The following is a 15480-nucleotide window of genomic DNA, read 5'->3' as shown; positions in this document are numbered from 1 at the left end:
GATTCTAAAGTAAAATATTTTGGGGGGATTTATTTGATATTGACTTTGTAAATAAAGATTACACGAAACTCAATATCAATAGATTGTTTTAAACCTATTGTGTGAATACTGTAAAGTTAATCATTTGAACGATGGGAAACGCTGAAAGCTTTTTATTGTTATTTCCTGTGTGATCATTGCTCTGGAATTGTGACTGTGGAAAAGCTAAAGGTGCATATAAGGAGTTAAAGTTAAGATGTTTAACCAATCAAAAAGTTGTTTGGGTTTAGTATCATCCGGTTTATTCCTGTTCATCCTGGTACAACCAAATAGTTTTGATGGAGCTTTAGCGATGTATTAAAGTCCCACTCTTAACAACTTTTGATCTAATTTCAGCATTCCCAGAGGTTTTTTAGCTATGATTACGCTGCTTTTGGCCAAAATCAAAAACCTCTGTCGTTTTTCTAGGACATAGTCTCTGAAGAGCAGCAGGAGTTCATTAAAATGTCACCTCTGTTGGTGTGAAACTACCCGCCCCCCTTCCCCTCCCGTTGCTGAGGGCAGGGAGCTTATGTATTTTCTATGTCATAAGAGCTTTTTCAAACAGCAATTTTCTTTGTCTGCTCCTGATTCTCAATGATTTCAATAAAGAAATACTCAGAAGAGATATTCTGAGCTTCATCTTCATAATATATCCTCTACATGAAAAAAATGCTACAAAATCATCTTAAAAACACCAAATTTGATCAGATTGAGTCTTTAATGTCAAATTACAGAGGAGGATTTTCCGTGTCATCCCCAAACTGGGAGACTTGGTAATTGATTAAGACCAGGTTTGTTCTGGAAGGGAATAAACCAAAATTTTGTGAGACTTTATCAAGACAAATTCGTAAAAGGGAGCAAATAAAGGACAGAAAACAGGTTATTAATTTGAAAATATAAGGTTCTACATTTAAATGGATTATTGCCATATGCACAGTGAGGAAACAGGTTTCCCTATAAAAGGAAATTCTTACTTTGCAGTTGATTCTGAATGTCAAAAAACGTTTAAGGTTTACTTAAAAAAAAAGAGAAAATAGAGAAAAATATTTACAGGATATTTATAAAGAAAGGAGCAACTGGTGTATGCAAACCCTACATGGCATCTGTGCATTGCAATAAGTACACAATGCAAGCAAAAATGAACAAAAATACGGCATTCGAGAGCAACACAAACAAACATGACCGCCTTGGGGAGCACCATCAAAAGATGAGCTCTGTCAATTTGGATGTTCTTTCTCCATTGCAGAGTTGATTTAGATATTGTAAAAGATACTGCTGAAAAAACCTCCTCTAAGAAAAGAATTAACACTTTTTATTTTATGGTGTTGGGAAACTTTACTGATCCAAATCCTATTTTTCCCCTCAGTTTGAGCCTCTGAAAACTGTTGAAACTATCTTAACCTCGGACTTGCTAAATCCTGTTCAGCCTTGGGTTTGTCTCAGCAAAAATGAAAGAAATGTTATCTTTGATCACCATTAAAAGAAAATATGTAACACTGGGCACAAATTCAAACATTAACTGTTGATGTATCACCATAAATTAGCTTTTTTTCTGTGAAAAAATATCCAATTTTACAGCTTAAGAGCAACGTTTAAGGACAAACTCATAAAATCAGGCTCTTATGGTCCCTTGAAGTCCACAAAAACTAATGGGACCACTGTGAGAACACAAAATCAGATTGGAAATGAGAGCCGGAAGGATGAATCCCAGACATGAGAGCACATGCAGGCTTTTGATGGGTATGCACAGATACAAAACATCTGCTGTGTAGTGGGATGCAGTGTCTATTCAGATCAGTTTCCCCCCAGTAACTACATATTTTGCAGGATTATTTGCTTTGTTGGTGATCATCAAAACTGCCAGAAATCAGAAAAGTTTGGGATAAGCAGCTGGTTTCTCTTTGCCACGCAGCCCTGCAAATGACATTTAGATTGAAATAAACTGAACACATTGCTACCTTAAATTCATATTTTGAGGCCACAAAAGAGTATTTTGTTCACACAAATTAGTATTTTAGTATCTTCAATTACTGGTCCTAATTTGTGCAGACAAAATGCTAACTTGTGCACACAAAATACTCATTTGAGCTCACAAAATGCTAGTTTGTGCATGTATATTTTGCATTGTTATGCACATGCATGATCATTTTAGTGTCTTCAATTTCTTCTACTAATTTTCACTCCTTATATGGCACCTTTAATTTTTAGCTTTAGCCACAAATTAGTGTTTTAATAGGCTAGCTTCACTTCCTGCTACTAATCTGTGGCCGCAAAATAGTCATTTGTGCCCACAAAATACTAATTTTGGCCCACAACTTGCTAATAAAATGCCCATTTTCTAATTTTGTGGCCACAAATTAGTATTTTGAAGGAACTTTTTTATGTTGTGTCCAGAGCTCCACAGTTTGTAAATGTGTGAAGCAAAAAATAAACATTCCCCCAAGGCAGATGTTTGCTACTGCATTCAATGTCTTTCTTTTCTGACAATAAATTGATTTTGGATTATGGAACAATTTCCTCTCGATATAATTTCCCTGTGCACTTTCAAAATAAAAGCTTTTTCTGTGCAAATAATGTATTTTCAACAAATTGAGGATGGAAAAGCGCAGAATAATTATGCATCATATAAGAAAGAAAAAGCACTTTGTGATGTTTAGAAGTTATTTAGAGTTTAAATCAAAAGCACATTCAGACTTGAAGTCCTCCAGCCATTGCAGAGTCCACGCAGAAAGAAGTCTGCTGTAAGCCTTCGGAGCGCCACCACACCCAGCGCGCACCGATCCCACTGGTTTCCAGGTGGCGTCTCGCTGCAGACGCGTCGCCTCCTCATTCTGCTCCACGTCGTTTGGACAGGTCGGAGGCGCATTTCATCCCACGAGGACTCAGCGCGCGCGCCCGCGAGCGGACATGGGGAACTACAAACTCTCAGTGCTGCTCTCTCTGATCGGTAAAGTTGACTCTTTTCTAAAGTCGTATTTGATTGATTTGATGAATGTATTTCGTTTTTGGGAACAGTTGCGTTGAGGCTGGGTTTGTCGGCGGTGAGCAGAGAGGTGTGTCCACCAAAGCTCCGGATCAGGCTGATACAATGAGAACAATCCCATTTACAAACGTCTTTTCTCTGCGTTTATACAAGAGCTGCAGAGGATCCTTTCTTTCCCTTCTCTCTGATTCACAGACTGGCTCCATCTCTGAAGGCTGGGGCCTCTTTCATGCCGCCACTGAATAGAAAATCACATTTTCTTTCAGGTTTCTCTCACCTTTGTTGATGTAAAATGGAAAATTTTGGAGGCAACAACTTGATACCAAAGTCAGCAAAAGCTGCTATCTAAACAAAATGTGATGAAATATTTGGAAGCAAAATGGTTTTCTTTGATTTTGTAAACAGTGTTGGGATTATAAAAGTTCTTATTGCCTAACTATTCAAAGAAAAGTCAAACTTGAATGTGTAAATATGACATTCACTTTATAAATATAAAAGGGTTATTCTAGAAGTGAAGCATCTCAAATTTCCAGTTTAAAATGTGTTTTATTCTTCCTTATTTGCTTTTTCTCCCAAGGATTGTGTTTCAATAAATTAAATTCTGCTGCAAGATACTTTTTTTTACCTTTTAGCATGAACTATTTTTGTCTATCCAACATTTTTAAAGAATCAAACAATAGGGAGGTATGAGGTATAACGAAAATTCCATCTTTATAAAAATCAATTCAACAAACAAGTTATAATGTTTTCAGCGATTTCTGATGTTTTAGCTGTTGCTGCTTACAGATTCTGCCACTTGATTTTAACATTGGTTAGAAAATATCTTAACTTTATGTCCTTCTTTTACTGCTAAAACACATTTTAGTGAGTATTTCTTGTCGCTTCCATGCCGTACCTTTACCTGAAAGCTTTTGTAACAGAAGTCATGGAGTTTGGTAACAAGAAAAGGATGCTGAGGTCACAATCAATGGAAAGAGGATGCAAACATAAAAAAATAAAAAAAGAAAGTGTTGACTTTTAAAAGCACAACCGCTAAAAACAATTGGTGACTTTCTTTGTTCTAGTTAACGATTCTTTCGATGATAATTGTGTTTTTGGTGGGTTTTTTTACACGTTCTTGTGGCATTTCTCTGATGATGGAGGACATATAGAAAGAAGATTAAGTTTAAAAACAGCATTTCTGAGTATTTCTTCAAGTTGTTGTGAATCAGGAGCAGATGAAAAAATGCTGTTTCAAAAAGATTGTATTTGTTACGTAGAAAATACGCTGGCTGGCCTCAGGCTACTTGCTCTGCTTCATTCTGTTGCATCCATTTGTAGACAACTAGATCCGTGTATATCTAGGTTTTCCTCGTCCGAGTCTGGCTCAAAACCGTACAGCGAGATAGCTCTCAAATTGGTCGCCATTTTCATGAACTCTTGCTGCTCTGCAGAAACTATGTCACCGAAAATGACACGTTTTTAATTTTTTTATTTTGGCTAAAAACAGCGTAATTGTAATTAAAGACGACTTGGAACACTTTCCAAATAGATCAAAAGATGATGGAAGTGGGACTTTAATGCGTCTGAATGAATGATCAGTAATACGGAAAAGCCTCTTCATCTCAGTGAGCATTAACAGATTCATAACTCATCGTGGTTTAAAGTTTCTGTGATTTGCTGCTCTGTCTCCAGGAATGTGGGCGTCCCCAAACGCTGCAGGCCGCTACAGGCCAGTCAATCCACGTCACATCCTGGCGCTGGCAGAGCTGATCTGTACAGCTCCTACGTCGCTCTGCCCCCCAGTTATTATTCTTTCATGCTGGATTTTTTTACATGATTTTCCTGTGTGGTCTTATCTACCTCATCTAGAAACATAATTCAGACTATTTGGCTTAACAGTCACCGTTATTGCAAAAATTGTTTTAAAACGCGTGAATTTTTAAAATATTCATGGATCAGTTTACTTTCAATAAAGTTGATGATATTTTCTAAATAAAGAGACTTAACTTAAATGAATAGCAGAAAAAAGTACCAAAAAAACCAAACATCTTCTGGACTTGTTTTTAAAGAATTAAGTCCTTTTAAAACATTTTTCTGAGAACTTCTTGACTACCAAAAGAAATAAAAATGTCTAGTCAATTGCTACGAAAGACTACAATTCCCAGGGCCTCCCCCCTTCACTTCCCCCCTTCACTTTTGGTATCATCGAAAAGCCCCACGTGTCCTCTATAGAAACAAAAAGGAGTTTACTAGCATGCAGTGGTTTGCAGATATTCAGGTATAGAAATGACCTCTATGGAGAATATATTTGCATTGCTGGTAGTTAGAAGGCCATGGAACCATCCTGTAAAAATGAGTCTTCACAGATTTGTTTACTTTACATCGCCTTCATATTTTAATTAAAATAAACAACAACATTTGCTGTGGTTTTCTGCCTTATATTGACTCGAAATTCTCAGAAAAATTGACGTTTCCTGTTCTAACTCTAAAACCGTTGTCTTTCAGGAGGCATGATGTTGATTTTACCCCATGGCCACAGCAAAAATGTCTCCATCAGCGTGCAAACTGGGGACAACTCCTCCTTATCTGAAGGTAGGAACCCGAACCATGCATGTTATTTCTGATGGCAGATCTACACTGAGAGGAGCTTTAAAAGAATCCTCTGTGCTCTTTCGTCACTTCCTGCTGGGGTAGAGTTATGTCATCTGAGTGGTCGATAAGACTCTTTTTCTAGGAAACCACATTAATCAGTTTTCAGCAAAACTTGGATGAAGTTTCTCTTCTGTCTTTTACAAATAGATTTGTAAAAAAAAAAAACTAGAGAAGGCACTGGTGTCACACGTTTCACCAACATTTCAAAAGAAAACCAGAAAGGAGTGGCTGTAACTTTCAGACAAACTTCTACACACCAAAAAAAAAAATCTGATTAGAACATATCTTAACTTTATGTCCAATTTTACTGCTAATATATATTGTAGCGAGTAGGTATTGTCGTTTCTCATCTCTCACTTTTACCTGAAATCCCCTTGTAATGGCGGTGATGGAGAAAAGGATGGAAAGAAGAATTTTAGAAAAGGAAAACTTTGACTTTTGAAAACATAACATCTGGTTGTAACAAAGTTAAGGAGTTTTGTGATTTATGTTATTCTTAAGCCCTTCAGAGTAAACTATATCCATATGATCATATATTACATTTGGGACACTAAAAAACGACTTTTTTTTGAAAAATGAGTTGTTTTGAGTTATTTTCCTACCCAGACGTAAGACGACTCGATCTCTGAGGCACCCTTGTTCGCTCCTTGTGGGTGTCGCCCATTTCATCACGTCATCCTAGAGTCGGTCTCGGCAGCGTGCCTGTGTTTCACCCACAAAAACAAACAACATCTGAACTTTTGCAAAGATGGATGCGCATATTGTGCATATACAAAGAAAGCGTTTAGCCGATCACCGCTAGCTCCATGGAGAAAATGGGTGTGTGTGTTAGTCTGGGAGGCGGTGCTGGCAGCGCAGACTCTTCCTGGAAGGGGCGGATCCTCACTTATCTACGTCGTGATTTGGGAGGGGCTGGTGCTCAGAGAGCAGGGTTTTAGAGGAATGCTCAGAAAAGTGTGCCTGGATCAAAATACTGCATTGGGGCGTTTTTTTGTGAGGAATTAATATTTAAATACACTTAAAGGCTCAAAATGATGCTATAGGTCCTTTAAAAACCCACTCTGATGAAAATTGTGTTTTTTCCTATTTAAATCATAAGAAATGTGATGAATATAGAATTTATTCTGTATTAAGGAAGCCTAAAATGAGAACCTTAAATGTTCATTAGCTTCATTAATTAATGGTTTTGCATTTTAATACTTATTTTATACTCATTAATGTCCTAAAATCTATTGGAGGTTCCTGCAAACCCACTGCAACCAAATACTTATATATTCATAAACACGACTAAACTTCTTACTTGGTCATTATAGATATTCTTCCCATTTTTGCTTACAGAATTTAAAAAAAAAATGTAGAAGTTTTGTGTTTTTAGTTTTGTCCAATTCAGCTTTTTTTATTTTTATTTCTCTTATTTAAACAATCACGGTACGTCCATGACACCTGGCACTGGTAACAGATTGAACTTCTCTGTGGTTCTTGGTAACAAACCAGACAAACAGAGACGCTTTCATGTCTGCAAAAACAACACGCTGCAGTGCAAACACAGCTGCTGTGGCAGAGATCTGGGGTTTCACCATCAGACCTACAGGAAGCCTTCAGAACAGTGAGTTTGACTGGCTGCTGTTTCAGGGAAAGTCGGAGGGCGCCCCCGTGTGACGAGGTCGACCGTCAACTGCGACAGCACCTTTGACCAGTTCTGCCTGAACAACGGCAAGTGCATGCTGCTGGTGGACTTGAACGAGCACCACTGCCAGTAAGTGCAAGTCCCGTGCGCGGACGTCTGTGTGTGCGTCGCTCTTTTGTCATGTGTAACCAAACACAGCTCTTCTATTCATGCTGCAGGTGTGACATTGGCTTCAATGGCCCCAGGTGTGACATGCCGGAGATGGTCCAAGGAAAAATGGCAGAGGGGGAAATCATTTTGATTGTTTTCTGCGTGGGTCTGCTGGTCATAGGTCTGGCTGGAGCAGCATACTTCTTCTTTAAGTGGTAAGACGTTCATCTGCAAAGACCCGTGTAAAATAAAATGCATATCATGCTACAAGAATGAGAGATTGACAACTCCAATGATAAATGTTTTCATTTATTTACATCAGCACAAACACATCTGTAATTTCTTTCCAATTTCTTCATTTAAAAAATGCTAATTAAATATTATGGAAGTCAGTTTTAATTGAAAAACAAGTTCTGACAACAGACTGAGAAAAAACACAAAGTAAGACCTAAACCACTTGGAAAAAAAAGATGCATTCATTTTTTCCCAAAGTAATGCAAGATATTGCACACTTTACTGCTGTGTGAATAGCACAGGCTCATTTGGAGGTTCACATTCATGCTAAATTGTTCAAATACTTATCAGAAGTTTATTTATTTCTAAAATGTAAACAGCAAATGTCATTTTGTTTGGAATTATTGGGCTTTGGCTGATCAGATACAACTTCTACGCATGGTTAGGGAGTTGGTCTAATGTTTTTTTCCCAAGTGGAAAGTTCAGATTTAGATATTTTTCTAGATTTAGCTTTCATTCTGTCGCGCCTTGCTCTTTTATTTGCAAGAAGATTGAGCTCTAATAAAGAAATAAGTTAAAACATTAACAGCCTTTAATCAATTTTCCAATTGAACACTAAAGTTTAGGTTATACAGAGAGTAACTTTCCCATTGCCACGCTGGAAAAAAACGATGTCTCTCTTCAAGGTCGTGTCACACAGCCACTACATACATTTCGAGGTTTCCATGTATAAAATTTCCGTCTTTTATGATCCGTGGTATACGTCATTCAGAAGTGTTTCTTGCGTTGGTCATTCGTGCGCAGATATCCTTTTGAGGGTTTCGGCCGACGGGTCTTTACGTGAATTCGGTAACATTTTTTGGCCGGTGTAGAATAGTGCAGTTTACTTGTATTTTACGTAGTTTATATGCAATTATTATGTAAATCTTACCCAATTGTTTGTGAATTTTGCTAGACGCATACGCAAATTTTGGGCTTTCTACAACCATTCCAAGTATGCCTAATAGACTTTTGTACACATGTACCAACGATGTCTAACTTTAAGATCCTGTTTACAGCACACATATCACGTTCAAATGACATTATTGGCACTAATTTTGTGCCACATTTGGCTTTTACTTTGATTTACGTGTTCTTTATGTGGTTTATTCTTAGTTCTTCTGTGGTTTTAACGTGGTTCATTCATGATAGATATGTAAAAATGTCATGTAAAGACCACAACTTTTCTCAATTTTTCCACAAAAATTCACGTATAACCAATTTTCATCCGTTTCAAAAGTATGAAGAGACTGTGTGACACGGCCTTTAGGAACAGACATGGAGTTGCCTCAAATGATACAAATGTCTCTTTTTTTTTCTCTCAAGTTGCTAACTGCGCCCTTCAGGACATCCCCCCCCTGGGGATCAGTTGACAATAGCTCGAACCCTGTTGCAAATGCAACGTCGGATTCTCATTGGTTTATCAGGAGTGTAATGTGAGCTGCAGTGGTGTGTCTGCAGCTGGATGCAGAAAAGCATCAGGGAGTGGTCAAAAGGTCAATATTTGTTCACTAAAAGTTACAAAATTATTACCAAAAAAAACATTCTGTCCGTCTATTCTACAAGAATTCTTTAGATTGTATTAGAACTTAATTAGCTTGAGTTGGATGTGAATGTGTTGGGTTCAGTGAGCATCAACCTCAGGTCCACTGCTCCCCCTGGTGACCAGGATGCTCCTGTGAAAGATCCTGCTAATCCCCCACACAGTGACCAACCCTACTCCTAAAACACGGTCATTGCAGTGGGACCTCCCGGTTCTGGCTGCTTGCTTTGATCGGGGGCTTTCCCACGGTGACGTCCTCTGTGGACATAACTAGGTAGGTCGCTGGCATGGACAGATCCCAAAAATATAATTTTTTTTATTCATTTTAGATTTAATCCCAAATGAATTTGCTGAATGGGTGGATGGGGGTTGTCAGACATTCTGTGTATTTTATCATTTCATTTAAGAATCGATTTAGGTATACAAAGCAGTTTGCGTTACTGTTGCATGAAAAGCGATTTATAAATAAAGTTTGATTTGATGTACAAAAATTCAACACTACTACAACGTATAATAGAAAGTCACTTAATGGCAGAAGTTTTCCTCCTTTTTTCCTGCTATTATGAAACTGTAGGACGTATTTAAAGAAAGGTGCAGGGGGGTGTTATTGACAGATTTAACCCCCTGTGGAGGTCAAAGGCTATTTGGCAAATTAAAATCCGATATCGTCCTCATTTTTGATCCAAATTGGGATGAAAGCAGATTGGTATTCCACCTGTAGATGTGTGTTTGCAGCATCTCCCAGAAACAAAGTGGTAGACAGGAAATGCTGTCAGAAAACAGCTGTGTGAACAACAGATGTGGAGAAGCCTCAAAATGAAGCGCAGAAATGGAGTAGAGATGGTTAACCCTTTAAACTGACACTAGAGTTTAATGCGTTTAGACTCACACTCCCATAAATTTGGGTGATCCTTAATCTTTCAAATGGTAAATCTGAGTAAATCCATCTGACAGTGTGCAGTCTAGATCTGTAAAGATTTTAAAAGGTGCATCTTTAGATTCACGGTACAAAGATCTATTTCAGCACCAACAAGAAAAAAACTGTTCTTTTTTTTTTAATTAAATACCAAAATATGATGTCCCTCAAGTCAAAAACTAAAAAAAAAAAAGAACTTTTACTGAGATTGTTTATGAATCCACGGAAAATGTGGTGTGATTTAAAAAACCCCAAATGTAAATACTTTTTTTTCATCAAATCATTTAAACGCAATGCATTGTAGTCCATATTTGCCAAACTAGTGGGCATCGATGCACACTAGTTTTTCCTAGAGACTTTTGGGAAATATGCAGGGCGCTGGATATTCAAATTGAAGATTCAGACACCCCGACAAAATGTTAAAGGCCCCATAAAGCGCACCAAGTAGTGAGTAGGGAAGGAATTTGGACACAACCAGAGACTTTAGGGCACTAAAGCAGTTAAGGGTCTTTTGTTTTTAGGAACAACTTTTGGATCCTCCCGTCCAGAACTGAGCTTTGGTCTGTTGAGCACATGCAGTTTATCAGATCATTGAGGTCACCAGGTCGAAAAACTTCTTCACATCCCTCAGTCATCAGACTGTGGAGGCTTGTGACAGCTTTATGCTGCCAAGTTCTACATTTTATTCAAGTCTTTTAAATTTAAGTATGCATTATTTTTATCTGGGAAAGATTCTTGACAAATTCTGATTGCGTTTTTAATCAACTGTAGCAACAAACTTGCCAAAGGATATTATTTTATGGTTGCTATCCTTCCAAAATTCTAGTTTTTAGTATGTTACATGCAAACTAATTAAATTTGTGAGTTAAATAACTGCAAAAAAAATAAAGTAAATCCCTTTCAAGAATTTGAAAAACTGCAGTAAACTCAAATGTGTAATTTTATTATTGGGAGTAAAACTTAAGCTTTCTTAAAACATTAATACATCAGAAAAAATGAAAGGTGACATAGATAACTGTAGTTGATTTCTTAGTTTATCTCTACATGAGTTGCAAAAACAAACAAAAAAGAAAATGATGAGGCAAATCTAAAATACTGACTCTAGGAGGCTTTGTTCCGATATCCAGGCTTTAGACCGAGCCAATGAATAAAAACTTGATAACAATCTGGAACACGGCTTTCATCACGCCGTCGATAATTTCCACAAAACTTTTGCAAAACGTGCACGGCAGAAACAGTCTTCACGCTGGAACACGATCGCACTGCGATTGCTTCAGCCTGGAGCTTCCATTTTAATGCAGTTGTGTTTTTCACTACATCGTTTTGTGTGTTTTTTATTCCTTCCGCCCACAAAACAAAAGGTTTTTTGTGTCGTATTTGCAGGTACAAGAAAAACAAATTCCCACGGCAGCAGAAACGGCAGGGATACAGAGGAGTCCAGCTGGTTTAAGGTGTCAAACATCCAATCCCCTGAAAGCACCAAGCAGGACTGTTTTTATGAACAAAATGAAAAAAAGCTCAGCATTCTTTGATGTTTCCCAACACGCTTACACTGAGGGGCTGGTGCTCCTCATCTTTGTGGGGCAGGCAGATCGTTACAAAGAGATTAATAAGATGCTTTCAGAGGCGGAGGTGATCGTTTTCCAGCCGTAATTGTTCTTACGTTTCGCCAACTTTCACCTGGTTTGAAAAGAGGAATAGTGAGACGCACAAAAATCTTTTTGTGTGAGCGAAACCGCCCACGTGATGGTGGAGAATTCACAGAACAGAGCCCCCATCCCTGTAGTGACTCGCACTGATTCCTGCTTTGTGTACAATAAACGGTTTCGTTGTTACAGGTGGGAAGCAGAGGATTGTGTGAAGTAAAGCTAATGGGGAGTTATTTACTTGGAATTTCATTCTCACCTCATGGTTTTTGGTTCACTTTTGTGTCTTTTTAGAGATCATGGATAAGACGAAGTCATTCGAAAACAGAAATTATTCTCCACTTGAAAGCTTTTTTTTTTATTTCACATTTATTCTGCTTCACCTGTTGTATTTATTGTGGTTTTTTGACATTTGGGATTTAAAGCATTAAAAAAAACACACAAGTATTGTTACTATTTAACTTTGTTGTGATGTCGAAAAATGTCATTTCAGTAACTTATTTTCAAGTGTTGATTTACTGTTGCTCTAAAGCTTTATAACTTCACGTCATGTGGATTTATTTTATGTGCAGCTCCCTTCAATTTCACGATGTGTGTGATTCACATTCCTGTGGTGCAGCTCCTGCATTTGAAAGTCCTGTCAGATGATCCTCGTAGCAGAAAAGCTGTTTAACAGAAAATGTGGATTAAACAAAGTCTTACACATTTGTAGTTTGTGTGTTCTTCATTTTTTCTCACGGGCATTCCTCAGTTTTGACACAGTCACAATATGCCCCCAACTTTTTCCATTTGAACGTATCAGGCTGTCAAAAAACCAAAAAAATAGATTATGAACAAAAACAGAAGTCAAAACAAATTATTTTTTATACGTTTCTTTGTTTATTTCATCACACTCAGAACTTGGTCCAGGAGCTTTTCTGTCTATTTTCATAGAAAAATACATTTAAAGCAACACAATCAGGAAAACTTCTCTGGTTGTTCCACGAAGCCTCCAGTGTTTCTCAGTAAGCCCTCAGCTGGCAGCAACATGCCACAACATGAGGTAAAGTACAGAAAGCTGCAGCACAAACATTTTAAACTCCCAAAATGTTGGGCTAAAAGTGATGTTACATAATTACATTATTTTTAAAGTCCTCACAGCTACTGCTGAGGACTGGGGCTTAGAGAATGTGAGGTTTAAAGATCCTCTGATGACAGTTGAGGTTTGTTACACATATATATATATATATAGAGAGAGAGAGAGAGAAAATTAAGCTCAGAGTTGCATTTCTGAGTATTTATTTCTTTGCATTGTTTTGAATCAGGAGGAGATATAAGAATCGCCATTTGAGGAAGAGCTTTGTGACGAATAAAACATGCTGGGCGGGCCACAAGCTTCCTGTTCTGTTTCACTGACACATCTACTTGAAAACGACTCTGTGTGCATCTTCATCTTCCTCATCCCAGCTGGCATCTGGTTCAAAACTTTACTGATGGTTAGCTCCAAAGTTGCTTGCCATTTTTGTTTGCACTGGTAATGTTTGGTTGGGGTTATTGGAGAGTGTGTAAACAGAGAGCTCTCAGTTATGGGTGATGGCAAGGGTGGATGGGGTTGCTCCATGCCAAGGGTTCCGCCCACATCTCAAAGGCAAATTTCTGATGAACTTCTACCGCTCTGCAGAAACTTTGTCCTGGAAAAGTTTTTTTTTATTTTGGCCAAACACGACATAATCATAATTACCACTCTGCTACCTTTTTTGACGTGTTCTTGCCAATCCAATTTTTTTTTCATGCCTTTTTTTTTCTGTGGTGCGAGCTATTGAAGTTATAAACTGGCCAATCAGATGCCTCAATAAGAAGATCTCACGTAGAACATTTAAAACATTTGATTGACAGATTCTCCCAAGCCCGCTTTTTTTGTCGTAGGGGTGTGGCCTTCCAACAAGCTCACCCCTTATTGGTGAGAGTGGTTACCATGGAAATGTTGAGTCAGACCAATCACTGCTTACTGACGTCTGATTTCAACATGGTGGCGTCTGCATTACAATAAAATGGAGACTAAGTAGACTTCATTTGGTTGGAGCCAGAAGTACCGTATTTTCCAGACTATAAGTCGCACCGGAGTATAAGTCGCACCTGCCCAAAAATGCATTATAAAGTAGAAAAAAACACAGATAAGTCGCACTGGACTATAAGTCGCATTTTAACTTTCATAACCTTATATGACACAATCATAGCAGACTGTTTATCTAATAATTTCACAGTAATTTTTTCTCAAACTTATTTATTTATTCTTTTCATGAAGCATCATTGGCCAACTAATACTCTGTTTTCATCCTGTATTTGTAGAAACAGTTGTCATTTTTATTGCATTTCTGAATCTATGAAATCATTGGAAAATAGAATATTATGTTTTTAGCCTTCAAGATCTTACTGTAAAAAAAAGGTTTGCTGATTCTCTGAGTCACTTAACATACTCTTAACACTTAACATACCTCATACATCAAATTGTCCCAGGAACATCATCTCTGTTCCTCACAAATGAACATAACAGGAGGGTTAACAACGTATTTATTTTAATTTATTTCTAATATAAGTCGCTGCGGAGTATAAGTCGCACCCCTTGCCAAACTATGAAAAAAAGGGCGACTTATAGTCCGGAAAATACGGTAAACCATTTTCTATGGCTGTTGTCAGATTCACTCGGTCCTGTTCTCATTTGCAGCCAACGCATAAACTAGAAAATGAGGGCTGTACTGAAGCATGCAAAGCAGGGTTAGGCAAACCTTTTGACTTTTGGGCCACATAGGGTTTTAAAATTTGACACAAAACCTGAACCAGGAACAGATGCATAGAGAGTTTTGGAACTCCACCTCATAAGAGAAAGAAATAACAAAAGCACACTTTGTGATGTGATGAAAAGTTGATATATATACTTTTAAACAGAACAATATGGGGGTTTTATTTCAAACCTGTGGCTTTTATTCTTATTTTAGTACCAATTGCACAAATGGGTTGATGCCCCTTAAGGAAAAATGCAAACTTAGAGAAATGCTCCGCTCGTGTGGTGTTGGAATGATCAGAAAAACGACTTTCCGACTTGAAAAACACAGATGAACGTCAGAAAAACAAATCTTCCATTAACACAGGAATGTAAAATAACTTTCTGCACCTCAGCAAAGCTCAATTTATTTGTGGACACCAGAATTACAGGGAAAAATAAAACATTAATAAGGATTATCAGTATGATTTATTCCAGCTCGGCAGGCCTGATTAAATAGTTTTACGGGGTGCTTGTGGCCCCAGGCCCGTTGTTTTCCCAACCCCGATGTAAAATGTTAAATCTGGAGGAAACAACTCACCATCACTTGTCTACCATCAATAGGGTTTGATTAGTTTATGAAAAGTTACAATTATTAAGTGGTTTAATCACAAGATGAAAACCTTTTAGCTAACCCTTCATAAAACCTGCTTTACTGCAATTTTGTCAGCTCTTACCCTGAAACGTAAAAAAATATGAATAACTTTTCCATTAGTCTATCTTTAAAAAAGATATCATGAGAACAGCAGACGTAAAAATAGTTGATGAGTTTCTCTATAAGTTTCAGCTTCCATTGTTTGACATCCCATCCAAAAGGATGGAGGGTCCGGTGTTCGGTTAATCTGCAACGTTTTACGCTCAGATTAGTGCTTCAGCGATCCGTGATT

General features: G+C 37.7%; 1 protein-coding gene across 1 annotated transcript; it reads left to right on the top strand.

Annotated features, from left to right (window-relative positions):
• Positions 1–2774: 2774 nt before the first annotated feature.
• LOC101166137 (proepiregulin) lies at positions 2775–12498 on the top strand. The gene is made up of 5 exons (XM_004072147.5): positions 2775–2968; positions 5492–5578; positions 7271–7394; positions 7484–7630; positions 11531–12498. The coding sequence occupies exons 1-5, from the start codon at positions 2929–2931 to the stop codon at positions 11595–11597; spliced, it is 465 nt and encodes a 154-aa protein (XP_004072195.1). The 5' UTR covers positions 2775–2928; the 3' UTR covers positions 11598–12498.
• The last annotated feature ends 2982 nt before the right edge of the window (positions 12499–15480 follow it).

This window comes from Oryzias latipes, chromosome 9, assembly GCF_053564925.1.
Source record: "Oryzias latipes strain Hd-rR chromosome 9, Olatipes_Hd-rR_3.1".
In the NCBI taxonomy this organism is placed as follows: Eukaryota; Metazoa; Chordata; class Actinopteri; order Beloniformes; family Adrianichthyidae; genus Oryzias; species Oryzias latipes.
The sequence above is the reverse complement of the archived record's forward strand: the minus strand, read 5'-3'. Positions and strand labels throughout refer to the sequence as shown.